The sequence below is a fragment of the Poecilia reticulata genome, chromosome 6 (assembly GCF_904066995.2).
Source record: "Poecilia reticulata chromosome 6, P_reticulata-male-v2, whole genome shotgun sequence".
In the NCBI taxonomy this organism is placed as follows: Eukaryota; Metazoa; Chordata; class Actinopteri; order Cyprinodontiformes; family Poeciliidae; genus Poecilia; species Poecilia reticulata.
In genome coordinates this window covers 6,478,313-6,505,685 of record NC_088835.1, presented here as the reverse complement: position 1 = coordinate 6,505,685, position 27,373 = coordinate 6,478,313, and the positions used below count along the sequence as shown (strand labels likewise).

At 41.1% G+C, this 27,373-nt stretch overlaps 2 protein-coding genes across 2 annotated transcripts in view; both read right to left on the bottom strand.

The window, feature by feature from the left end:
- Window positions 1–248: 248 nt before the first annotated feature.
- Window positions 249–22,722, bottom strand: hsd17b12a (hydroxysteroid (17-beta) dehydrogenase 12a). The gene is made up of 11 exons (XM_081607741.1): window positions 22,243–22,722; window positions 12,043–12,089; window positions 11,177–11,252; window positions 8,287–8,394; window positions 6,889–6,953; window positions 6,708–6,752; window positions 6,287–6,321; window positions 5,327–5,408; window positions 4,411–4,476; window positions 3,325–3,474; window positions 249–1,539 (listed from the first exon to the last, which is right to left on the bottom strand). Exons 1-11 carry the CDS (start codon window positions 22,418–22,420, stop codon window positions 1,399–1,401), a joined length of 993 nt encoding a protein of 330 aa, XP_081463867.1. The 5' UTR covers window positions 22,421–22,722; the 3' UTR covers window positions 249–1,398.
- A 679-nt stretch (window positions 22,723–23,401) lies between these two features.
- The window catches only part of LOC103465695 (uncharacterized), a 42,324-nt gene continuing 38,352 nt past the window's right edge, over window positions 23,402–27,373 (bottom strand). The window contains exon 9 of the mRNA XM_081607743.1: window positions 23,402–24,252. The gene's annotated coding sequence lies outside the window, so the exon portion shown is untranslated. The remainder of the gene's footprint in view (window positions 24,253–27,373) is intronic.

The following is a 27,373-nucleotide window of genomic DNA, read 5'->3' as shown; positions in this document are numbered from 1 at the left end:
GCAGTAAGACCCTCTTCCTGCCCCTGATTGGTTGTTTTTGACCAGCAGCTGTGCAGTTCATCCCACAGCAACAGTAGGTCAAGGAAGAGCTCGACCTTTTCATAGATTACCCGTCTCAACACACTTTCACGCCATGGCAACAGTTTAAACAAATATGTATAAAACCATTCTGGTTAAAAGCTTTAACAGCAAGTAGTACAAAACATATCCAATTTAAACATGCTCATACACACAAAACAACAGAGAGCTTATTATGCCAAAGCTTTTTATTAACAAACAGTAGAAAAGATAAGCAGAATTAATGCATTTTACATTTGGAGCTCAATTTGTAAGGCATATAAAAGACTAGAAAAAAAAATTCACAAGAAAAACCACAAGAGGTCCAGGTCAGACCACATCATATGGGGTATTGCAGCAGGCATCAAGTATATATGTATATAAAAAAAAAACCCAAAAAAACACTTGCATTGTTCGATTTTGAAAATGTTACACTTGGTGGCATTTGAACTAATCAACCGTAAAAAACGCAGATGAAAAGCTGATGATGCAACAACTCTAGTTTGACATTAAAAAACTCCAATGAAATATTTGCTCAGCATTTAACAGCATCTGTCAATATTAGAGCCATTCAGATACATTAAGAAAAACTACCAAAAATAGTCAAGTGATTGGAAAATAATTATAGTAATAATAGTTCACTCTTCCCAGTTAAGATCCTGCCATGATAAATCAAAACAATCACCCCGTCATTGAATCCAACCGTTTCTAGCAATATTACAAGAAAAGAAACTAAGAATTTGAATAGACTAGCATGGAAAAGGCGAGACGTCAATACAAATAACCCACCACAGTGACACTTTAAATAGTCTGCAAGACACAAGATCAGCAAACCAAAAAAAAGATGAATGTAAGTCAAGTAAGACAAATAAACAAGGATAATAAAAGCAGAAACTGCCTTTTTTTTTTAAATATCTCACATTGGTAAAGAGAACTAGGTTCAAAGCTGGTGCTGCAGATTTTGTGTTTTACATGTGCATCTTACAAATATACAATAAATAATTATATATATAAAAAATATGCCCATCACCATTCTTCACTGCCTACTACAGGAGGGTTTGGTTTTCGATTTGCTTTATTATTTCCACTGTTGGTGTCGATGACCAAAAAGAAGAAAAAAAACTAGCGCTTTATACCACACAACTTCCTGAATTCTTTGGCCACATCTACCCAGACAGACATCAGAGGCAGATTATCGCATATTTAAGTCTGTTGTGCACGTTTACTCAAGGCACAAAATGGGTTAGATTTCAAGGCAGCTCCGGAGGATGGAAGCACACCAACGTACTTCCTTAGGCACAGTCTCGGTCGAAAAAGGAGCTGCTGCCTGCGGCCTCGCCGTTACTCAGTTTTCAGACTGGCTCCGTTTCTTTGCTCCCTCAGCTTCCTCCTGTGCAGGTATCCTGAGCGCTGGAGGCGGTTCATTCTGGCCCCCAGGAAGATTACGATGCTGCTCGGCACCAGCCGGGTGGTCACCCAACCCTGCAAGCAGGAGACAAACACGCAACATTAACCTTTCGAGTTGGTTAAATATAGATTAAAAAAATGTAATCAGATTAATCACACTCTAGAGTTGTGATTTATTACTACACCCAACAATGTAAGCTTGAAATATAAATGCAAACAGAGTTATGGTTCTTGCAGGAATAGTGCCCTGGACAAGCCCCTCCTTCTGACACCTTCCAACTAATTAAATGCGATTAATTACCTGGTGGTTTTTTGTACCAGAAAGCAGATGATGTAGTCTTCCCAGGACTCAACAACTAAGGGAAACTTACTCCACCACACATGCATGCCATTGGTAGCAAACTTATTCACAGGACAACTGACGAGATTTAATTTTCTAGTTCTTGGGTGCCCCACTCCTTTATGATGCCGCCCTGAGCAAGTGCCCATACAGCTCATATCAAAGCCACCACTGTACGCACGTTTTTCCACAAAAATTTTTAAGAAAATCTTTATTTTCTCAATCCAAGAACGTCTGAAGATTCTCAGTTTTCCAGGTCTTCATCTACAGGAAGTAATTTTGTTTTAAGCGTTGACATGGAAACGTGCTTCTCCATTGGGAACCTCTGTGATGAGGTGACAATTGCTCATCCTCATCCAGCCGAGCAATTGATGTAATTTGTGCATGTGAAATTTCAGGCTCGTACACGTAGATGTGCAAACGTGCGTAGGCAACGAAAAATGTTTAACTTTTGCTGCTGCTGCACAAATCTTTCAGCTTTCACCGTTTGTTGCTCCCCATGTGTTGAGTCTACAATACGATGCCATGAACTAGGTGGGAGAGAGGCTTTTAGGCCAAAATGGGTAGTTCCATTAATTTGAGTTATGCAATAACACATTAAAATGTCTAGATCAATTGTATGCATTAACTTTTGACAGTCCTCTTAAAAATGCATCAAGATTCTGGCAAAGTTGGTGGTTCATTTAAGTTGACTGGTTTTGTTGCACAAGTTGTACCTTTAATTATGACAGACATTTCAATAGGGGTAAAATCTGGATTATTCCAGAAGCTTGATAGACCATTTTGATTTCTTTCAATGTGCTGTTGGAACACCCATTTGTGTCCAAATCTGAAACATTTCACTCAAACCATCAGACTCAAAAGCAAAAATAATCGTACAATTTGTGCAGGAAGCATCACATTGCATGAGTTGAAGCTACAAATCCAAAGGCACTTTGCCGATGCACAAAGAAAACAACCATCTTCAAAATTTTCAGCTTCACCTTGAACCACGTCTACAAGAAAATTATTTCAAAAGCCACACCCAAACTTATTTTGTAATGGATAAATCTGGCCAATATTAGGATCCCGGACAAGCCTCCACCTCAACACCAAAGAAAATTAATAAACTCTGCTAAATACAAGGGCTGTCTGTGAGGAAACCAACTTAAACTACCATTTTTGATAAACAGCACGGTCAAATGTCCAGCTATGACTGAGTCAGAAGCTTGTTGATGGCAACAAAAAGTTTCCCAAATATAAAGGACTTTTAAATAAACCTTGAACATGAAGAAATTTGAAATTTTACGCTTGAATTTAGATTTTAAAAAGTAATTGAAGTGGCTTGTGTTCATCCTGGGCAAAATTTTTTAATCCATCCTCAAAAGGTCCAAAACTTAAACAAATTCCAAAAACTGAGTAGAGAAAAACTGTGCACCAAGTAGTAGAAGTATTTTCAAGCTTTAACCTGAATAACAGAAATTTTAACTTAGGTATTCTCTTTCGATAACTGTAAATATGTATTTTTTTGTTTTCCATACCATGACTGCGTGGGGGAAGTAGCCGTTGGTCTGGTTCTGCAGACCCACAGTGTTGAGCTCAGCTGCTACGTAGCGCTCTGGGGTAGGCTTATCCAGGGTGGGCTTCCTGATGCGGGTCATTTTGGTTACCACAAAGAAGGGAAGCACACTCTAAAAACATAAAAAGAGAAAAGACAGAATTTTACTATATGACAAGAGTGGTGCAGTACAGAGAAAATGCAGTTCAACTTAAAATATCTCACACTTATGAACACTTTGGCCACAAGGTGGCACAAGAGCACCACAGTGTTGAACAGAAAAGCCCCGTTTTATGTGAAGCATGTTTCCATCACCAACAATGTTTAAAGCTAAATTTGGCTCTGGGTTTCCCAGAGCCAAATTTAGGCCTGTCACAATAAATCAATCGCATGATAAATTAAAAAGTACACCAATAATTTCCATTTGCATGATTTATCGTTGCTCTTTTCTCTCCATCTCTTTCTACCGAACACAGGATGGCAAAAGTCTTTAGTCTGGTGATTTGGTCGCAAATAGACTATTTTTTTAGGGACAATTTTGTCCACAGATTCATTTTATTTGTCGTTTGTTTTCTTTACTTGTTTGGAAAGCTAAAATGTCTTCCAGTTTCAGAGTTAAATGTACAAATGAATTTAAAGTTTATAGATCTTTGAGAAATTGTTCTTGCATTACTATTACTATATTACCTGAAAATGGTCCTCAGAAAAAAGTTTGTTGCAATAACATGAGGGACCATTTATAGTCCAGCAAAAATTATGACATCATTTTTAATCAAAAAAACAAAAAATAGCTACACTTTATTTAAGAGGCAGAAATTTAAAAAGCTGTAAGTCTCCTTCTATCTGATCACATAAGGGGTTTAAAAAAAAAAAAAAAAAGTTGTGGATCAAAATCCAAGGAGGAATCCAAATTCTTTACCGCTGTAATGTCTACCGGTTCCTCAGCTCCATACATCAACATTTTACATGTTGATGTATGGAGGAACCTGGGCATGGCGTACTCATAAAAACAAAGTACAGCACAATATGAAGTAGCGACCCGACCTCCGCAGACGAGGCCCAAACCAACCTGAATGATGATGCCCTGCCGTCTGTACTCCTCATGAAGGCCGCGGGAGAAGAAGTCCACAAACGCCTGCGAACGGAGGCGTAAGATACAGTCAAGCTTTTCATCAGCAGTAAAAAGTCACAGAAGAAGAAGAAGGGGCCAATTTGAACGTCTGGCACCAAAAACACCAGTGAGACATCATAAATGCTGCGGAGTGGTCAGTTTGACCTCGCCTGTTTTTATGTGTGTAATTTAGTGTAGTTTTAACCTTTATCAAGGGGTCAGTGCAAAATAAGTAAGTCATTCTATATGGTCGTTTTTTGTTTAAGTTAGACATTGTATTTATCTGGAGAATTTAACCTAAAGTTAGTTGAAACATGCATCACCACAACAAAGACTCGACATCAGTTTGCAGAAGCAGCTACTGTTTCAAGTACCAATACTTACACAGAATCTGTTGGTATCCATGGTGGAAAAATGTGCAAACAGTCCTAAAATAATTGTTTTTTAACCAAAGAATCTCACTGAATAAGTTCAGGCTGAACAGACTGAAGTGCTAAAGGGATATCAATAAGCCATCACGAGGTATAATGTGTGCAAAACTTTGTTATTCCATTAATGTCAAGAAAAAAAAAGCAATTGCACAGTATCTATTAACTAAGAAACGCAATTAAAATCACACTTTAATAAGTTTATTCATATAAGTCACTAAGAACCCAGCATGATCCCCAAACTACTTCCTGTCGTGGTTTGTGGCAACATCCGGTTATTGATCAACCAACTTGTGATATTTTCGATCCACTAAATGAATGCACATGAAGTCTGGACATTGTTTTTGTTTTAGTGTGACGTAATGTTACTGCTGCATTATGTGATTTTAATGATTTCAAATCCTTGCCACCGAATTTGAAACAACAAAAACGGATTAAGTGCATACCTTGGTTGCAGAGTAGACTGTGAGCAGAGGGACGGGATACATGCCGCTGGCAGAGGAGATGTTGAGGACGACACCTTTGGATCTGAGAGAGAAACAAAAGTTCAATCAATAAATTCAAGAAGATAAGAACAAACAAAAAAAATACTCAGAATGAGCAGAACTTTTGGAAGATGGAGCAGAGAATAAAGTCTGGAACTGCAAATATTTCCCCACTATTTCTTTGTCGATGTTTCTCTAGATTTAAATAAATAAATAATAATAATTCCACCTAAATTCTAGATATTTTCAGACTGTAGGAATCCAGCAGAGCAGAGATAAAATGGAAATCATTCTGTAGGTCACATTTCTTCCTCAGAAGCAAACTTCTTTATTAATAATACATATAGACAATTATGGCAAATTCCACAGAAAGTTAATCCTGCACACGCGCACACACACACACACACACACACACACACACACACACACACACACACACACACACACACACACACACACACACACACACACACAGTCAGGGGATGGTAGTGGCCTATGTGCGTTGCCATGGCAGCCTGTTGCTGCAGTGATGTAGTGAAGACGCTACAGCCTCACACGGCACCAAATGTGCCTCCGTTTCCATTGGCCGGCGGGAATCACATGGGAACGGAACAGCCAATCGGGTGGGAAGAGCACTTTGTGTGAATTGAAAGCTTGTCAGCATTGCGAACAAAGGAGAAGGAAAAAGATGCAGTGATGGGGAAAAAAGAAGAAGAAGAAACAAAACTAATTTCTCCTCCCACTTCCGAATGGAAAGTGTCTGGTTTATATATAAATATATATATAAAAGAAAAAATAGCATTCCTCTGAGATCATGATGATTATTTGTGGAGATCCTAGCTGAGGTGTGTGTGCCTCACTCCATCACTCTGCTGTTTGACTGCAGTCATGTCGCAAAACATGGAAGCCCCAACAACTCACCTCTCTACCATTTTGGGCAGCACCAGGCGAGTCATCTACAAAACAAAACAAAATGAGTTCAGCCGGTATTAATAACTGAAAACAAACAATAGCAGGAGAATAAAGATGACAAGAAAAGAAAAAAAGGACTAAAAGTAGCGGGGTGAGAGATGGACAGAAAAAAAAAAAGAAAGCAGCAGAGAGAAAGCGTTGCGTGGGTGGCGAGCACAGACAGCGTTGGTGTAGTCCACCGTTGCTTTGGGAACGACTGAGACACTGCAGGTACCATGGAGGGAAGAGCAAGAAGAGGAGGAGGGGGGAAAAAAGTAGAGGAAATAAAGGAAAGTATGGAAGGTAAAAGCAACAGGCTAGCTGTGGGTCGTGGCACTGATGGACAATTTATAGTTATTAGGAAAAACAAAAAAAGGAGCAGAATCCTCACCTGGCACACCGAGGTCATGTTGACATTGATGGTGTTTGTGATGAACTGAAACGTAGAGAAAGTACGTTCAAGTTAGGAGTTCAATAAAAAATTATTAAAGAGGTTTTTGTTTAAAGAGAAGAAAAAAAAAAAGACTCGATATCAGGAGATTTCCCCTCATCAGTAAAACAGATTTACTCACATTTTCCAGGTCAGGAATGTGGAGGTAGTACTCAGGGTACGGGTAGGAAACACCTACATTATTAACTGATGATAGAAAGAAAAGAAAACTATGTTTTTATGTGTTCATAAAACATATTAGAGCTTCAGAGTTTTACAAAAAAAACATCTTTATCAACCACAAGGTGGCAGCAAAAGCCAGCAAGCACAGGGAAGGGATTCACAAAACAGCAGACACAGCCACACCTTGCAACCAGTGGAGCACAACTGGTACCATAAAAAGAACAAAGAGTTCCTTAAATGTTCAGCTGAAAAGTACAGCATGAACTCTGTAGATGTACGGCTAACGCCACCGCTTGGCGCACACACAAACACACTGCTGACCCCGGGGACGTTGTTAAAACGACGGAAAAATTAAGGTTTGTTGAAGTGATTCTGAATGATTTCAAGAGGTAGAGCAGGTTTTTTTCTCCACCTAAAACAACAAACATGCAAAAAAGTAGGTACGATATTTTATGTCTCTGGTCAAACGGTCATAATACCTGATTGAAAGGGTATGGATGGAAGAAAACATGGTGCCAAGACACAAATAAACTGATCCAAAGTCAAACTACAAGATGTTCTGCAATTAAAAGACAATTCCAGCCCCTCATTCAGCAACAGCATAAAGCCCAAAGTTTACAATAGCAAAGCTAAGCTTCTCTCTGTGAAATCTTCAACACTTTATGAGGATTTAATGTTATCTAAAATAGGACATAGCAAGAGATCGTCAACTTTTTGAATCGTATTTTCTGGTTTTACGGGAGACGTTTTAATCTTTGGCATCTCTGGGATTCCTGCAAATTATAATGTCAAGATTTTACACTTTTCCAGATTCAGTCTTGATTTTGAGTTTTTGTTTCATCATCTTAGAGACTTTGTATTAAAAAGAATATTTCTAAAGAATCATAACATGCAGGCTAAAAGAAGAGGATTTACTTCTGCTGGATTTGAAATTGTTAAACAAAAAAAAACAAAAACTAAAGGACTTGAGGGATTTTCCCCATTTATGCGTGAAAGAATGGATCCTCAACCTTTGTATAAAACAGAAAACACAGATCAAATAACATGGTTGGTGCGTTAATAGAGAGAGTTTGTTTTGATGGACTTGAAGGGCAAACATTCAAAATTCAGATTTTTCTGGATTTCACCTCTGAAGCTGTGAATGAAAGTTTGGCCATTATGCGACATTAAATACAGATTTTCAAAATCATCCATTTAGGATCCAAGATATAATCATTTATATAAAAAAATAATAATTAAAAAAGGAGAGTTAAGGAAAGTCACACAAAGCAGGATAAATATCGACCGATATGACACAGTGAGACTAAACCGACACGGAGAAATAAATGAGGAAACAAAAAAACAAGTCAGCTCTTACCAAGAACACCGATCTCCAGATCAGCCAGTCCTTCCTCAATTTTGGAGTAAATGTCCATTCTGCCAAAGTCGACAGCGATTGTCCTGGTCTCCACCTTAAACTGCTCCTCTGTGAGAGGAAAACAAGACCATTCATTTCTCGGTAACAATTACACAGAACGTTGAGAAAGTCTTTGTTCTCAAGAGGAAAAAAAAAAAAAAGACGGTTAAAACAGTGCATGTTTAAAAGGTCTTTCACTATCAAGTCCCAAGTTTCCTAAATTAGACCCAACAGGATGTTCCTGTTGTAAAATTTGTTTGGAGTCTGTGTCGGACATGAACTGAAGAGGGCGCTGTGCACCAACAAACTAGAGTGGTGGTCTTCTTCGACCCTCTCTGCTTCATGTTTGACGTATCTGCTGCAATTACAACCCATTGTCCAAAGACTTGTTTAGCAGAGGAAGAACTGCTGGGATGAACCTCAAACATGAACTCAGTCAACCGAGTCGGCTTACGCTCTACAGATCTGGGCCCAGAAAAAAATAAATGTAAATTTGACAAAAGACAAAGGATAAAAAATGGGAGAGATTTCAACTACAATAACAATTAAAGGGTGGACTGCAGTGTATAAAGTCTGAAACACTTTGACAAAAGTAGTAAGAGCCTCCTGCATGTTGAAGAAGACAAAGTTCAGGTACAAAAACAAACTGAGATTGAAATAAGTGAGTGGAGCATGGCAGTAAAAAAAATAAAAAAAATAAAATCACAGGTGGGACAAGGAGGGTTGCCAGGTTACACGTCAGGCAGGTTGGGTTCGTCAGGCTAATCGTGAGGGAGGCGTGCCAGAGATTGGCACGCCGCTCCTCGCTCGTGACTACCCATCAGCCCCCTCTGTTGATTGGAGGCACGACAGGGGGAAACCACGCTGTGGGAAACTGTCAGAAACAGATGGGAATGAGACGGCGAGTTGCCGGGAGAGGGCACCGTTTACGGAGGGATGGGGCACGCTCGTCATGCAGCCGAAATCTGGACAGAGAGCCGAGAGGTGGACGGATCCCCACCGCAGGCAGGAGGAAATGTGAACACAGAAACAAGTTGGTGCAGTTTCTCAAAGCAGGGCGGATATTAATCCCTTCTTCCCTCTGAACAAAGAGGAAGTAAAACAGCAGGTTTGTGAACGCAACCATTTCATCACCACTCAAGTTGTGCAATGCAAAGAACTTGTGTAATTTTTAATGTGCCACAGCTGTGGCACATTATTCCATGAAAGGCGAAGTACTTTTGAAAAAGTTATAGCTTCCTTCCCCTTCCCATCAGTTCCACGCTAACGGTTGCTAGATAATCTTCCTGTGACTTATGGAGGCCCAGAACCGTTTTCAGCACCTGTTGGGTGTTAAGAGGAATAAGGGCGCCTTCACACCTAATAGTCTGGTAGCGTTGGTTTGATCTGAAATCAAAAGTCTAACATTTGCAGTTTGCTTTCACACAGTTCAAAGGTTTTGGTTAATTTGGCAGTGTAAGTTCTTCACTCCCTCACCTGTGGCAGCGCTGCACCAAAAACTACTGAGGGAAATGACACCAAAAGAAAAAAAACAAACAAAAAAACAAACTCTGAAGACGCTGAACGCAACTTCTTCGCAAAAAGGAGTCGTGTCAGATTTTAGCGGTTGTGGGATTTCTCTCATCTCTGGTGAAAGACTACCAGAGCGAGACTCGCATGTTTGTTTTGGTTGCATTTACCCAGAATGCCCTGCGCTGCAGCCCGCTTCCTGCTTTTCAAGCCGTTTCTGGTCCGCTTGGAGTTCACATATGCATTCAAACCGCACCAGAGTTCACATCAAGCGTACAGAGGCCAAAGTTTATAGGTTTGTACTTTAGGTCTGCATCAGAGTTCAATGACACGTTCACATCTCCCCAAACCAACCAGACTGTCTATGCAGGTGAACTGGAGTTCCTCTGAAGTGGAACAAACAAGGCTGGTGTGAATGAACCCTAAGAAGTTATCAAAGAGACAAATGTACTTTCTATAACCTGCCAGGTAGCCAAAGTACGACTGCTAGCAGATGACGGCATCGGAATCAAGTTGTTTTTATCACTTTTAGCTTTCAACTTCTGTCGTACATTTTTGAAACTGGAGTACGCCATGAATGATGGTTTAATACGCCAATCGATTTTGAAACGTCAACCTTTTGATGTCCAGTCCACTCCCCTACTCTAACGTCTCTCTGACCGGCTTTCTAACTCTACAGCCAGAGTAGAGATTTAAGGAGGAGCAGCAAAAGCAAATGAGGTGGATTAGCAGTGCTTGTTAACAACTGATGGCATCCAGGACATGTTGCTGTTACTCTGTCTGTTATTTATGAAAACTGAGCTCTCAGACTATACGACTGTGGTGAGAAGATCATATAGTCTCCAGTCAGAGGCGTCTTCAGTTTTGTTGACAGACTCACTGCTACCAGATATCGGTCCAGCCCACATCGTCACCATCCACAGCGGCTCACGAAAGATACTTGGATTATCAGAGTTGCAACAACATTTAATTTCCATTTGGAATACATAAAGTATATTTGAATTATGATCGTTAAAGGTATGGAGGTTAGAAAATAAATCTCCAAAAATAAATCTCGAAAATAGTCAAGCAAGCAGCTTAAAAAAAAAGACTGAAATCAGCCAGAACATTCTGAGCAATCTCAACCCTCCCTGTTTGGAATCTAATAATCTATTCTGTTAAAAATACATTAAAATTTTTTAACAGAACAAATGTTGGAAATCTATTTTCAACATCAAACGAAGTGGGGAAGCAGTGCAGAAGTCTAACGCGCCGCCTCGCTCCCTGCGCTCACATGTTCAGCTCCCAGGCCCAAACAGAAACCAGCAGCCAAACAATCAGCTTAATTCGGGTCAAAGCTCACCAAGTGACCTGGCGACGTCATCCAGCTTCTCCTGGGAGCGACTGATCAACATCATGGCAAACCCTCGACGAGCCAACTGCAAATCAGAGACGAGAGAAATCTGAATCATGTCACACAGCCTGATTATCATGATGATGAAGAACAGGTAGTTTTATTACTGATGGTGGGTACAGAGGAGGTCAAATGATCAACATGCTTTTGTTGTAGAATAGCTGAAAGGGTAAAGAGGTGAGCGGCTGCCTTTTTGTAAATGAACACTATACATTTTTTTTTAAAAAGGTGCAAAACTCATCTGAGGTGTAAACAGCCGAAGGAGGACTAATGAAAAAAATTTATCACAATCATATTAGATTGACTGGCTCTGATCGAAAAGCACAAAATATAGACTTTTATCAAAGTCAAGAAGTCCTGCACTTTGGATTTGCCAGTAAAGGACATATATTAAATCAAATAATAAGGCCATATGTAAGGGACATGCGCTTGGATGCATCTGTGGCGATAGCTCCAAACGCTTCTTTTATTTATTGTATGTAATGAAGCTAAAGTAATTAAGAAACCCTACACATTTTCTTCTTGAGTACATCATAGCATCGTCCTGAAATTAAAAATATCAGAAACGACCGGTCAGTCCTAAACAACAAAAACCAGCATTAGCTAGAAAAAGATCAAATTGGTGCAGCTTTTGGATTTAGGATTTATTATCATTATTATTATCATATTTAGATGCCACAAGTCTGTGTGCACTTAGATATGCCTGCACACACTCTCCCTACTGTGACCTGTGAGTGAACAGAGTCTGTGCATGAGTCACAGATTTTCCAAGGAAGAAAAAAAAAAAAAAAAAAAAAAGTAGCAGGAAGCCTCACCTCCTCCGCGTAGGATTTCCCGATGCCGTCCGTGGCTCCAGTCACAACTGGGGAGAAACGAGAGGGAAAGAAGTGAGAGGTCAGTGGAGGTTAATGTTGACAAGCTTACTGTACAAAGAACAAAGTTGATATTAAGAGTCTCAAAGCTGGGACTTAAAATATTTCAACTGAAATCACAATTTCCAAGTGTGACAAATACAGTATAACTGTTACAATGACTTGGTCATGCTTCAGTGCAGGAGAAAAAAACTAAACTAATGACTGAATTTCCTCTCGGTGAGGCAGCCACAAATCAGATCTTTGTTCAACAAAAAGTTACGACCCAGCAGCAGCAGCAGGTTTGGCCACTTGCATCAGTCAACGCCCCGATATGGAGTCAAGCCAGAAAATCTTACTGTGCACAAAGACAGTCGACGCAAATTCAGTTGAACACACCCTGCAATAACATTCATCTGCTGGGGAAAATGGGTTAGATATGTAAAGTCTGTGCAACCAGATTTTACAGAGGTGTTTCATTGAATCAGCCAAATTGAGCTTTTTTGTGTGTCAGGTTTGTTTTTCCCTCACTTACACTCCTGTCATGTCCTGAATAAAACACATTTATGCACAGGTATTTATTTGTTGTCATCCACCCTCCTGGCCCCCCATTCTGTTCTCAGTTGGTTCATATTTTGTTCAAATAAATAAGAAAAACAAGACAGCATGTAATCAGATAATATTTCTGCTTTTTAAATTGTAAACATATTGCCGACTTCCAAAATTAGGGAGAAAAATAAAAAGGTAACTTTATTTGAAGGGGGGTGAATAAGACTGACATGACACTGTCATAAACATGACATAACACATGTCGTGAACATGAATAAGCCTTCATGAATATTTATGACTGTTGTCATAAAGCGTCATTCGGTAAATTATGACACTTTTAATACAAAGTTGACATTATTCAAAATGTCTTTGTTATGACAACTTGACATTAAGCAAGAAATCATCACTGATAATTTGTTATAAAAGTATTACTGATTGCACTTTAAAAATTAGGTAACTTTATATTATTAAAGGTAAAGTTTAAACAGTAATGATTTCTTGGTCAACGTCAAGTTGTCATAAAGACATTTTGAATAATGTTGACTTTTTATTAAAAGTGTCATAATTTACCAAATGACGCTTTATGACAACAGTCATAAATAATCATGAAGGCTTATTCATGTTCATGACAGTGTTATGTCATGTTTATGACTGTGTCATGACAGTCTTATTCACCCCCCTTCAAATAAAGTGTTAACAAATTTAGAGCCGACATCCAATATAGAGAGGGGTGGTGGCTATATAAAAATAAATGAGAACATCTTATTTAAAAAAAAAAAAAAAAATCAGACGACAACCATGGAATAAAACCCCTGAGACAATCTGTAGCAAAAAGGATGGAGATGGTGAGAAACTAAAAGAAGCCCTAGAGGGCTGGTTGGAGGTTACAGATCGGATTGCTCTTTGCCAGCCTCATGAAGACAACATCTATACCATGACTGAGTGTGTGAACGATGGCATGTACTCCCGTGTGAACACTATCACAACAGTAATCTAAAGAAACCGATACAAAAATAGAACATTTAGGGAGTGAGACATTGAGTTACTGAGGAGCATATCGAATCAGCTCAAAGTCAAGATCAGAGGGCGAAGAATCCTTCCTGTCCACAGCCTTCAACAGCTCAGAAGAACCTTGAATTAACATGAGCTACAACAACACTTCGCTCGTCTTTTGTATCAATAAAGTAATTTTTTTTAACAATTCGAATTAACCTCAGATGCTTTGCTTTTTGTGACGTACTCGTCGATGCTCCCTAGTTCAGAAAACGAGCGGAGGACAGAAGGTACCAGCGGCAAATCAAGTGTGGAGAAGAAATGGTTTGGTAAAAGCAGCCGGTTCTCGTAGAAGACGACAGCAGGAAGGGCTGAGGAGTCGGAGGCAGGAAAAGCTTCACCTTGTCAAGGAAAAAAAAAAAGAAGCTATTTTTAAACTTGTGCTGCCCATCAACCCCAACCAAACTGATTGATCAGAGAGCACGGTCATGGAGTTTACTGCTGCTTACAAGAGTACAAACGCATACACACAATATGTTGTGAAAACATCTCTGTACATGTATATATAAAAAGGTTGATGAAAGATTTATGCAGGTAGAGGACATTCTCTTGCAAAGGGCTAAAAAAAAAAAAAAAAAAAAAAAAAAAAAAGGAAGATGACAGGGTGGGGGGAGAGATGCAGAGAGGAGGGGAGGGGAGTGATGACGAACATGGAGAGGGAGGAAGGAGGGTGAAGTGGGGGTAGGGAGGGATCCTAGGGGTGGCTAAAAATAGAACTGGAGCAAAGCAAGAGAACAAAAGAGTGGAGGAGATCTACAGAATGGAGATCAGAGAGGAGGAGAAGAAGAAGAAGAAGAGAGGGAGAAGAGAGTGAATGAGAGGAGCTGGAAAGAGAGCGCAAGAATCCCTGGTTATTTTTAATCCGCCATCCTCCTCCTCCTCCTCCTCCTCCTCCTCTGCCCCCCAATGTTAAGAATGAAACGCTCCCAGGCAGAAAAGCCTCAATGGGCACGGGTTGAACCAAATCTGGTTGAGGCTGCAGCTGCAGGTGGGGGGTGGGGGAGGAGGCAGGGAGGAGGCTACAGATGCTGCAAAGAAAAATGGCTGAGGAGGAAGAGGGTGGTACTCCTGCCGACATTAAGGGACCAGGGGGTTTGCGGCATTTTTCCCACCCAAAAAAGCGCTGGAGATACTTTCATAGGAAAGAGAATCTGTCCAACTGGAGGAAGACCTTCTGACAAACAGCAAGAAACTCATTCAAGGAGACGAGTAAAAGAAATTCACATTTTTAAATAAAGTCTCAATGCATCAGAAACTCATTTACCACGCCCCCTCATCCCCCCCCCAAAGAAAATGACAGTCAGGATGCACTGAAACGACTGGCGATAAGGTGCAAAAAAAAAAAAAAAAGAAAAAAGAAAAAGAAAAAAAGATGTTCCTCATTGTTGGGAATGGAGCAAGAATGCACCAAAATGCACGTACAGCAAAAACAGCTTGAACTACGACACACACACACACGTAGATAAACACAGTAACGCAGGAATGCTCTCCGACCTCAAACCAGTCCGTGCTGACCCGTTCGCTTCACATCGACGTTCCTGTCAGACACGTCATGCATTTTAGGAATGCGGTTTGTAATTTTCCAAGTGTGCGCTTCTAATAAAGAACCTGCACTGTGTAACTGTTTATTTTTTCCTTACATGTAAATTAGATGTCATCTGCATGAAGTAAATATTTACCAAACATTTTTCTAAAGCGTTAATAGCAGGACAACACTAATACGGGTTTTTATCAAACAGACGGACAGTCGCGGCACATTGAAAATCTGCACCATAAAAAAAAAAAATCATATTCCAGGAATTCAAATACACATCCCCAGATTTCAGATAAACATCATGATTTGTCATATTTTAAACCCTGATTACAGATAATTAGCTGCTTTACCAGCAGGACGGAATTACAGCGAAGGCGATACGGAGGCGATTTGCCCGGACAAGTCAGGCAACAATACATGCATGCCTCTTATTTTTATTCACGCAACCAGTTTCTGAATGGCGAGCCTCACATCCATTATATAATGGAACCATTTTCTCAATAAATATTGCGCAGCAGCGGAGTTTGACTCTGCTGCATTCGAGTCCTAAGAAATTTATAGTTGTAGAGAGAAAATAAATAATAATAATATCACAAGCTCATTATGAATTTTCTTCATCCCAGTGGGAATTAATACCCCCCCCCCCTTCCTCTCCCCCTCCTAAACCTCACGTGACCATCGCATGACATCAGTGACATGAAGCGCCAACGTAACAAAGGCGGTGTACGCAAGCCGGCATGTTTAGTGACAGCAGCACTGACGACAGCAGACCGTGTGTGTGTTGATGGGGCTACAGAGATGCTGTGTGTGTGTGTGTGTGTGTGTGTGTAATGAGGGGGGCTGGCTGTTGCCTCGCTGTCCATGTTCTGCCACCCATACCCAGCACCTTCTGAAGGAAGCGCTCCCAAAAGTTGCAGGGTTCCTGCGTGACCTGAAGGGGGCGCGTTTGTACCGCAGCTCAACACATTCAGGAGGTGTAGACATCCCCCAGCCAGCCTTCTCCATCTCCCTGCCCTCCCTCCCTCCCTCCGCAGCGGAGCAGCCCCTGCCTGCAGCCTGCTCACTATTCTGAGAGTCTAAAAAAAGCAGCTAGGGGAGTAAAAATAGCAGCGCCTGCACTGGCTCGTCTGGGATCTGCTTGCCGCAACACCTGAATACCAATCAGAATCAGAATCAGAACCCCCCCCCCCCCTCCCCCTCATCCCCGCCGCCACCTGTCACCATGCCCCCACGCCGAGGAGGGGGAGGAGGATGCTCGGTCCAGAGACTTCCACCTAACCCTGCATTACCGCTGCAAGCACAGAGGACAGGGACAACACTGGCGTTAGTGAAGCCGACTGCAAATAGGCTGCAGTCATGTTGCTCAGCGTTACATAATCGGTCGGTACCCATCCCCATAAATAATAATACAACCTTAGGGGTTTACATTTATCGCATCATTTATCGTCAAAAATTACTTAGAATTTTGATTTATCGCTGTGACGATAAATTCCAATTAATGACTTTTTGAGAAGTCCCGAAATTGACCGTATCCTCAAGGTTCTTACTTTTACCATTTTTCCTTCAATGAGAGATTCAACACATGTGAAAAATATGATAAAATATCTAGCTCCTGTGTACAAATCACACTTCTTTACAAATGGCAATATTTCTCAAGAGCAACATTTGTGTTTGTGAAGCCACGATTGCTGTGCCACGCAGTCAACGAAAACACAGAAGTTAATAGTTCTTATTGTAACTTTTGTTACAATAGCGCCACAAAATATGTTGATAAAACTTTAAGTTCATATCGTCCACCTCTTCTCGTCTTCCCCACCTTTCACATTCAAAACGCAGATGAGGGGAGGGAGGAGGAGGGGAGTCACATGGGTGATGCAAACAAAGACTAAAATAAATCTCGATCAGGTCAAGTGAAGAGGGAAGGGAGGGAAATAACAGAACATGTACTTCAGAGCTGCTCAAGATAAAACCTGCATCTATTTTTGGGGGAAGAGAGCAATAAATAATTCAGTTTCTTTTTCTTCTTTTCTTAAAGCAGCATCCCCATTTATTCCCGCCTTCTTGTTTTTCTTCATTTTAAAAACTTTGTTATGAAGTATGACTCCCAACAGCTATTATAAGGAGAGAGAAAAAAATAATTGAATCCTGCAGCCAGAAATATTTAAAAGCCTAGTTGAAAGTTCAGCTATTTGAACCTAACAACAGCCTTCATGTTTATCTAGTGAGTTTTTGCAAATATTTGGACACAGCCTAGGTGATGTAATGCGTCAACAGCATAACTTCATACAGAACATTCTTACGAGAATGTCCTAGAAGAACTGATGTCTTTTGCCAGACGACAATATCTGAAACTGAACTGACCACATTTTCTTCAAACAAGCAGATAGCGTCAAGCCCTGCTGGCTATTCAAACTTAAAGTGTGTGACCGAGAGGGTTGCACTGATGCACTTATCTTTTGAGAAGCGAGATAAACACACCAATATGGAAAAGAAAGAATAGCACAAGAGGGCAAGTGGGGACGTGTTTTAATTAAGTTTCTACAGAGTTTTAGCAACTTTTACAAACCTTGAAAACAGGAACAAATTGTTTTCAGGTTCTCTTCTAAAGTTCTCCAACACATGCAAACATTTCTCATCCATTGTCCAGATGTTGACCTTCAGACCAAGTTAAATTTATGCTGCAAACAAACAAAGATAGAGCCAGACGACGCAAGATATCGATATTAAAACCAAGTCTCCGTAGGTATCGGATTGACTTGGTAATATCGATATTTTGTATCGACTAGCTCTACTCTCTGTTTGCAGCATAAATTAAAATGTAACCATTATAAAATTTCAAATAGTTTTAGATTCTTTTGAAATTTTATTTTAGTATAATTTTTTTCCCTCGACTCTCCTTCAAAGACCATTTCAATTGACTCTCAAACGATAATATTTTGTACTTTTTTGTATCATTACCGTTTGTCGTGTTAATATGCTTGAGTATTTTTAGACCTTTGTTCAAATTCTGTCCTGGATTTGAATTAAAAAATTAAAATTAAAACCAAAAAATGGCTAAAGGTCAGAAGTTTAATGATATGTCAAACTCAATAATAATAAAAAGTAGCAGTATCGGCAATATGGGCTCTGTATTTATGATATCGATAGCGCGTCTCTACAGTAAGCTATAGTTTAATTTCAAAAACAACCACTTAAGAAAAGTAAAACCTAATCATGTAAAGAATTGCTTTAAGCGTCACACTATTGATGCTGGCATTCAGGAATGTCAAAGCAACCATTAAAAGTAGGAAGTCAATCTTTCTAAAAAGATTGAAACAGGAGCGGTATAAAGAAATGTTAAAAAACCTACTTTCATATTACCAGTTGCGAGAAGGTGCTAACAGGAAAACAAATATTTCAGATGGGCAACAATAGAGCTAAAAAAAAAGGGACGGTGATGCAGAGAGAGATCACTTGAGGACGGAGAATGTGTGCAAAGGGTCAGAGGAGGACTCGAACCGACAGTCGTGTTTCCTCTACGGCTCTCCTTCCATCCCGGCGACACGTGCGACAGAGCGTGAACAGCCTCGCGCGCTCCCGCTGATCCAGAGCACGCGAGGGAGGGAAGCACATTCACAAGGATAAAAGGAGAGACCCCGCATCCATTGAGACGCGCACGAGGATGGATTTCATTCACATGAAAACCCAATTCATAAAATATTTCCTTCAGTTAAAAACAGATGTTCATGTTCGCAGAGGTGTTTCCAAACTGGCATTAGGAACAATAATGTTCCTATTCGTCGTCCCTTCGTCAGTCGTGTGTTGTGCTGATGAATGGCTGCATCCTCCTTACATAATAGAGACATTTTCTGAATAAACTGATGTCAGAAGGGAGGTATGGGTGGAAGCGGAGCAGCGTCCTATCAGACTCCCATCCTCACACACAGAAAAAATAAAAAGCTCCCCTCGGTCTAAATTTATTTCCCCTGTAATGAAGTTTTACAAGCAGGCAGCGGCGCAGACGCCACTGCTCGATTACATAATATGGCAAGCTGGAGTCTGACACTGGAGGAGGGAGGGAGGGGGAGCGAGGAAAGCCCGAGGGGTGCTGCACTAGAAAGATGCAAAAATGATTAAAAAAGAAAAACGTCTTAATAGCTTAGAATACTACACCAACATTTTCATTTTTGCAAAGTGAATCTGACTTGAGCATTGGGGGAAAAAAAAGGGTTAGGGAAGGGGAAATACTTGTGTGGAAGCCTAAATTCAGTTTAAATTTTTCAGATCTTCAGGATAAATTAAGTTAATCTTTCTTAGGATTTAAGTTTACTATGATTTTTTTAAAAGTGTACAAAAAAGTATATAATGATAAATTACAGGTTAAAAACTCTCATGCAAAAGGATTTGTAATATTAGAGATCACGTTCCTCTTGTAAATTAGCATTTTTAAATTACTTATTTCAATATGCAATTCAAAAGTGAATTACATAAGGTTTTTGGTTAGTGGAGGAGTTACTGAAGCGGTTTTTGACCTCATTTGTATAATTATTGTAGTGTTTTTTGTCTATAATTTACGTTTGTATCGTTTTTATTTTTTAAATAAACAGCTTAACCTTATCAAGAAGATAGTCTATTTTGTTTTTGTAATCAAGTGGATAACAAATTGAGAGCGTTAAGCTTATGGCTTCATCAGTTAGAAAGCTACAGCCCTTCCTCCCAACATAAGAGGAGAGGCAGAGGAAACTGTTAATTCATGCTGCAATGCTCCCATTTTGCCACTAGGAGTCCCAGTCATCTGAATAGAAACTCCTGTGGAATCCCTGAGCTGTGTGTAAGAGCTGCAGAGGTGCATCCAAACACACACACACACACACACACACACACACACACACACACACACACACACACACACACACACGACGCAGCAGCTAGTTATTTCACCACTCCGTTTCTCAAACACAAAAACCCATCTGTTAAAAAAAAAGAAACACCTTTCTCAGAAAGCATTCCTCCTTGGACTCAAACCTGTCCAACCAGGAAATGCCAGTTACCATAACTACCAGGTAATCAGCCAAGTCAGCCAGATTTTTTTTTTTTTTTTTGCGGCTTGAAATGAAAACAAGCTACTACTACTTCTGTGTGATCCAAGATAAAGTCGACAGTTTAATAAGCACTGTTGGTTTTGTTCCAGTTTCATAATTTCGCAACTAGATCAATGAGGAATTTACTTTAAGTAGGTCCCCAAATTAAGACTTTTTAGAGGCAATGCGAATATAATTTTATTTATATATATATATATATATATATATAAAGAGCAATAGAAGTGACTCAGATTGAAACTTCAAGTTGTCGAGTCACCCCCCCCCAGTTGTGTTTAGGAAAAAGAAATACAAAAATCGCCACCGCCGGCTGAACTGGCTGCACAGGCGCATCAGGTCCAACCTGCTGAGCAGAACAGCTCATCCATGACGCACAGCTTACACACACACACACACAACACACACCCGTTCACCCTAAGAGAGCCATCCTTTTAGCCGTTGTGACCGGCGACGAACGTCAGACTCGTCAGACCGGTGGCGGCCATTGGTTTCAGGGAGTGGCATGCAAACTTCACATGTTACGCAAAAACATGTGTGGAAAAGTTAGGATGAAGGTAAATCTCCACTGCGGCTGAAGGGGCCAATCCCCTGAGTCATGCTCGATTCGCAAAAACAAAAAAAGAATAATAATTAAAAAATAATAAAAGAAGAAGAAGAGGTGGGAGAACTCTGCAGTAGGATCACACTTAATACGCATAATGAGTCACTTCTTGTTACGCAGGACAGAAATCTTTTTTTGGAAGAAGTTAGTGTCATATCTGAATATAAATGGCTTCCTTCTCTGGGTGGAGAAGAGAAGCGGGTGGGGAGGGGTGTGATCAGAATCTATAAGACCCAATTGATGACGATGAAGAAGCATGATTCATCAGTGCAGCGGCATTCCTCCGCATACTCCGTCAGAGCCACCAGACGGGTGGGAGAGGGGTGTGGGGGATGCATTAGTCACTCCTGAAGGGGCAAGAATTTATCTCCCCTCTTACAGAACCAAATAAAATCATAGAGACAATATTTTTAGAGGAGTTCGGAGAATAATTGCGTCAGAATGGACAGTCATCCCAAATCACCAGGTTCTCCTTGGATGAACCAGAATACCAAAATTATCCCGACGCGAAAGAAAAAGAAAGAAAAAACAAACAAGATAAAATAAAATATTGCGCAGCAGACTTCACCAGAGACCGGAGAAGTGGGTCAAACCCAAAGAGGGGCGACATCACTGCTCCCCACTGATCACAGTAGAACAAAAACTCCACCGAGAGAATCCAGACGGAGTTCAAACCTTAAATCAGCGACATCCGAACAGCATTAAAGGGTGAACCGACTCCAAGATGATGAGGGATTGAAGACGCACGCGACAAAAACGATGGACCGTCACAACTTTAATGGGACACGTGTCAATCAAAAGCGTCGCAAACTCACCAAACGTGGGGTCGCGATTTTAACTACAAGGCACCTGGATTTGTCTCGCAGTCTGTGGCTGAGTGTTCGTTTAAAAAGGTTGAGAGCTGACCCCCACATTGAAAAGTGCGCATAGCCTGCGCAATTTTGGCTCACCAATATGGAGCACCCCCCCCCCCCAAACACACAGACGCACCATTACCCACTTTCCTCCTCCACACGGCTGCATTTGTGGGTTGATTGGGAGCCGATTGAAGCCTGATGTTTGCTTTTTTTAACAAAGTGGAGCAAATAAGCCCCAAAATCCTATCAGTCAATTAACAACTCACCTGCGCCTGTTACGCAACACAAACCCTATCCTTGAAGTCAGTCACCCAAATCTCACATAACCTTCCCCTTCTCACCCCTCCGACATGAGGATGCAGCTTTTCACAGAGGGCAAAGTGAAGTTTGTACCTTCCACTTTTTTTGGGGGGGGAGAGGTGATTCGTGTGTCCGCCATGTAACTGCAGGTGGAGAGAAGGAAGAAGTGATAATTGCTGGAATCCGACTCACCTGCCCATTTTCCCAACTTCGGAGTGAGAAGCTGCCCGTTCCCCAGGATCCATATCCTAAAGCCGGTGAGCAGCCTGTAGAGCAGCCACAGCGCCAGGGAGGCCACGGTGAACGCACCGACCCAGAAAAGAGGCGTCTCGGCCCGGCTCATCATTTCATCCACGCTATCCCGGTTCATGGCAGCGGCTTCTCTGTGACTCCGGCGTGTGTGTATGTGAGTGTGTGCGTAATACTGGAGACCTCAATTTTTAGGCAATGTGCTCTAATTTCCAAGCCACAACGTGAGAGAGTCCCTTTATAAGGAGGTTGTAGCATCACACATACACACACACACTCCTACCTCTCTCTCTCCTCCCCCTCCTCCACCAACACTTGTCTAGCCTGATTTGAGGTTGCCACGCCCACCTCCGCTCCTCACTGGCTGCGTCAGGCGTCCCTCTTCCAGCCCGCCTCACCTCATTGGCTGATTCTCCACCTCAATCATCCCTGGAGCTTTCCCCTCATTCATTAGATTTTTCTGTATGGGGCAGAAAAAAAAAACACACACACAAAAAAAAACGAGGGTGGGTTCGATTCGTAACCCGGAGCGGCGCTGTGATTGGAGGGACATTCCGGCAGCATCCCATTCGGAGCTGGTGATTGGCTGCCGACGCGAACAGGTTGGACGGTTTCAGTGAGAATTATGAAACCCTCCGAACCCACGCTTTCCATATATAAAAAAAGAAAAACTGCCCATACCACTTTATGAATGAAACGGTGCTCTCATTGGTGAGGAATGTGCGCGTGGCTCCCGCCCGACGGAGACGGTTTGAAGGCTCTCCATTGGCTGCAGTGACGCCAGTCTGTGAGGTCTGCTAAGCATGACTCACTCCACTATTTTAGGTATTCAGTTTGCATCGTGCTGCTGATAATCACCAAAAAAAAAAAAGAAAAAAAAGAAGAAACGAACAGGTGCAGGTGAACATCCCGGATTCACCGATCAGATCATGCCGAGCTGCAACTATGAGATGTAACGGCAGATAAAAAACAAACTACAAACCCCAGCTGGAACGTCCACCCGAAAACTCTCGCGAGATTACCCACTAGCATTTAGTTCTCCCATCCAAAACATTGAGGTGTGATGTGTGTGTGCGGGAGTTACATAAACATTCAGACATGCTTGTAAATTTCCATCGCTTTTATTTCACAGTGTTTTTAAAATGTCCACACACGCTTGTTTACAGAGAATGCATGTTTCACTAACAACAGCCACCATTTTTTTTGTTGTCGTTTTTATTTTTCAGGAGAAGAATGCAGGAATAACTCCTCTGTCTCCAACTCTCTCTCTCTCTCTCTCTCTCTCTCTCTCTGCCTGCAAGCCGCCATGCTCTCCCCCCCCCCCATCACCCCTCTTTCTCCCCCATCTATCCGTCCATCCACACGCTGCAAACCGAACATGAAATGCAGGCAGACCGAGGCTCCCGGGCTGAAGGCAAAGCCTGCCGTGTACTCTGCACAGGGGCGAGAGTATGAAAATGGGTCCGAATCCGAAACTGAATCGCGCTGCTGTTCACAAAATTGGACAGAAAGCTCTGGGATCCGAGAGGACGGAGATGCAAGTTGTGTAACAGTTTCATAACACGTTCAGTCAAACGCAGTAGGAACAAAATGTCTCTATGTCATTGCAACAAAAAACAACATAAAAATACACATTTGTACAAATGTCATCTTTAAAATACATAATTCATGGAACACAATTGTACATGTTTTTTTTTTAATTAAAACTTACAAGTATAAAGAAAGATGAAAAAATGTTCACATCACAATCAATTTAACATGATGCACAAATATACAGTGTGATTATTGTTGCACAAGCAAAACTAAAATGGCATCAAGTTGATTTTAAATACATCCCATCATCATCTTTAATTTTACACTTTAATATTTACACACACACACACACACACACACACACAGTCCTGTTAGACTTGAGGGGAGTCCACCTTCACATCACAGTTATGATCCACACAGCTGCAACGAGACAAGAACACGTTTAGCTTTTCATAATGCTCTAACGATACATATACAGATTTATGCACCCAATAAAAAGATTAGATTAGATTTTCACTTAATAAATTCACTTAATGTGCAAAAAAATCCAACATTAATAATAGTGTTTTTTTTTTGTTTTGTTTTATTATTTTTTTAGCAGAATCATTCATGGCACAATTACTGCTGCTTTAAATACCTTCAATATACATATAACTTCAGATTTTTTTTTTCTCTCTCTAAATGTGTTCAAGCAGGTTCAAACTGTTCATCAGCAGCAGTGTTTCTCACTGCTGCTGATGAAGGAGCAGGTAGCTCCTCAAAATGGGAAAAACAAGAAATCATTTGTCTCCTCTCCTCTGCATTAAAAATCATGTGAACGACGTAAATCGGCAAACGGCCATATATATATATATATATATATATATATATATATATATATATATATATAAAATAAGACACGTTTGATTAAACATGACAAGATGTACGTCAACAGCCTAACTGAAGATGCTTAAAACAAATCGGAGCAGGATGGTGAAAAATACTAACAAAACAACAAACACACACCTAAAGTTCACAGTTATTGTTGGAGAACTACAGCCAGCGTGACACCCTGCACCCATCAAGTCTCTATAGCAACCAGTGGACAGCGTCAACAAACATGCTAACTGGTGGTTAGCCATTTTTTCTGTCCTACCAACACGAACACAAAAACATGAAGCTTTCTGTTCGTTTCGCTCCAGCTGGAGCTGTTAGGACGAGAAGAACTTTGACATTTTCAGTAGCAAACGGCTGAAAACAGTGGATGAACGTTGGAGTGCCTGAAAGAATACCAAGACGTCTCAAATAAAGAATCTGCCAGAAAACTAAAGCGGCTCATCACTAGCCTTTTGTTCAAGCAGGGAAATGATCCAAAGCTGTAAGCTTAAATCTACACAACAGGAAAAGGAACTTCCTGTCACTGCAGTGTGAGCCCCCAGAACTGGCGGCTGGAGAAAAACCAGTTGGGTGAGAACTGGGATTCTGGATGAGGACAACAGCAGGGGTAAAAAAAACAAAACCAAAAAACCAGCTGGTGGTGATTTTTTAATTTTTTTTTAATAAAAATCATTTCCTAACATGGTTTATCCTCCATCTCCTCCCCTTCAAATTAATATACAGGTGCAATAAAAGATGGAGCAATCTTTAAACTTTTTCCCCCTCTACGTCTCTTTGGCAGGGATGTGTATCGGCTACAAACACATAGAAACTTGATGCTGCACCTTCACAGGCAGCTCGGCCACTTTTAATGATTAAAACACCAACCACTGAGAGGAATTTAAAACTACCAACAAAATGACAACTTGCAATGCATGAAGCAACGCTTTCATCGCCCTTCATTCATGTAAAGCCCACTCCTCCTCTGGCATCGATTGCAGCAACAACACACTCACACACACACTCACCACAACCCCCGCACCATTGTCTTTACATTGAAAGCTTTTGTTAAGTTTCTGTCCCCCTGTCTTTACCACAGTATCCACGCTGATCCCACTCTCAATCTCTCTCTTACATACACACACACACACACACACACACACACACACACACACACACACACACACACACACACACACACACACACACACACACACACACACACACACACACACACACACACACACACCCCTGTCCGGGCTGACAGCGCACACCCGGAGCCTCTCGGGGTCTTGGTCTTCTCACATTCTCACTTCAGAGTCTCTTACGTCCCGTAGTAACTGTAGTAACTGCGTGTCATATAGTTTAGATTAAATTAGATCAGTTCTCCACTCTAACGCTCCTTATTCTATCGTTTCTACACGCAGATAAAATATTTTTCAGCCGATTTTTTCCCCCTTCTTCTTTTAAAAAATTGCCACAAATAAACGAGGCATTTTTCTTTGCAACCAGATTTGCATTAAAGATTCAAACGTGGTATTTTGATCGCTGCCTCTCCGGCCCCATGTGTTGCTGTCCAGCTCCGTGGTGCTGAAAGGACAGCGGAAGGACAGCGCAACTACGAAGCCTCCCTACTCATTTTTCAGCGCAGACGGTGTCTGTCGTGCGCCATTTCCTTTGCACTTCTACGCTGTCGCTGCGCGGTAAAGCACACGACGACCGACTTTTTAAAAGTTGAATTGAATTTGTCTCGGAAAAAGTCGGCAGAAACCCTCCCGCCCTTCTTCCGTCGTCGCCCGTTTCTCTCGTTTACAATTCGGCAGACATAAATTAAAGATAAATTATAGATCTGATCCGAGACGTTTAAACACGAGCAGAGCTCCCGTTAAAACCCGCATGAGAAGTTTTTCTTTTTTTGACCTGGACAGGAGTTTTCAAAACTCTCCGGGAAGCGCACACGCAGCGGCACGGCGCTCCAGGCTGCGTCATTTGCGCACGGTAAACTCGAGGTTTAACACGCGTCACACACCTTGATACATTCGGATTAAATCTATAAGAACACGACACACTGGCGGTCCCACAGGGAGCGGACAGCAGTCTGAACTTTACTTTCGGAACCCTGGACAGCTGGATGCGGTCTGAACAACCTCAGGGAAAAACACAACGAACTCCTGGAAACTCAAACTATCACGTGTTCTGATTTACATCCGATCAATTCAAAGATTTATTCGACAGAGAACTGCGGACACACAAACACGCACGCACGCGCGCACACACACACATACAGCCGCAGCAGAGCTCAGTCTTTGTTTCAGTTTTATTTTTGTAACAAAGTACAAAAATAAAAATAAGAACCGACAGGTTTATGTTTACCTCTGATCATCTAACATATTTCTGAAATGAGGTTCAGTTCTAAATGTTTGTGCGCTTCTAGTGCTAAGATTTTAACAATTAAAAACATTAAGGAAATTCACATGAGTAAAAACACAAAGGAGACATTTAACTGTATTTATTAATGTTAACATATCACCAACTTCTGTGTTCCTGTCTGATTTAAATCTGGACTCCAGTAAAAGCCGACTCTCTTACTTGTCTTGTTTCACTGTAAGGTGTTTAAAATTCACACACTCAGCCAGGAGTTTCTGTTTGTTGTGTTTAACGTGACCTGACCGTCAAAAGCAGCGGA

Coding starts and splice junctions, on each gene's coding strand:
- hsd17b12a (XM_081607741.1), bottom strand. CDS start 22,420: ATGAACCGGGATAGCGTGGATGAAATGATGAGCCGGGCCGAGACGCCT. Junction 12,090..22,242: donor GAAGTTGGGAAAATGGGCAG/GTGAGTCGGATT, acceptor GTTTCTCCCCAG/TTGTGACTGGAGCCACGGAC. Junction 8,395..11,176: donor TGACGTCGCCAGGTCACTTG/GTGAGCTTTGAC, acceptor TTCCTCTCACAG/AGGAGCAGTTTAAGGTGGAG.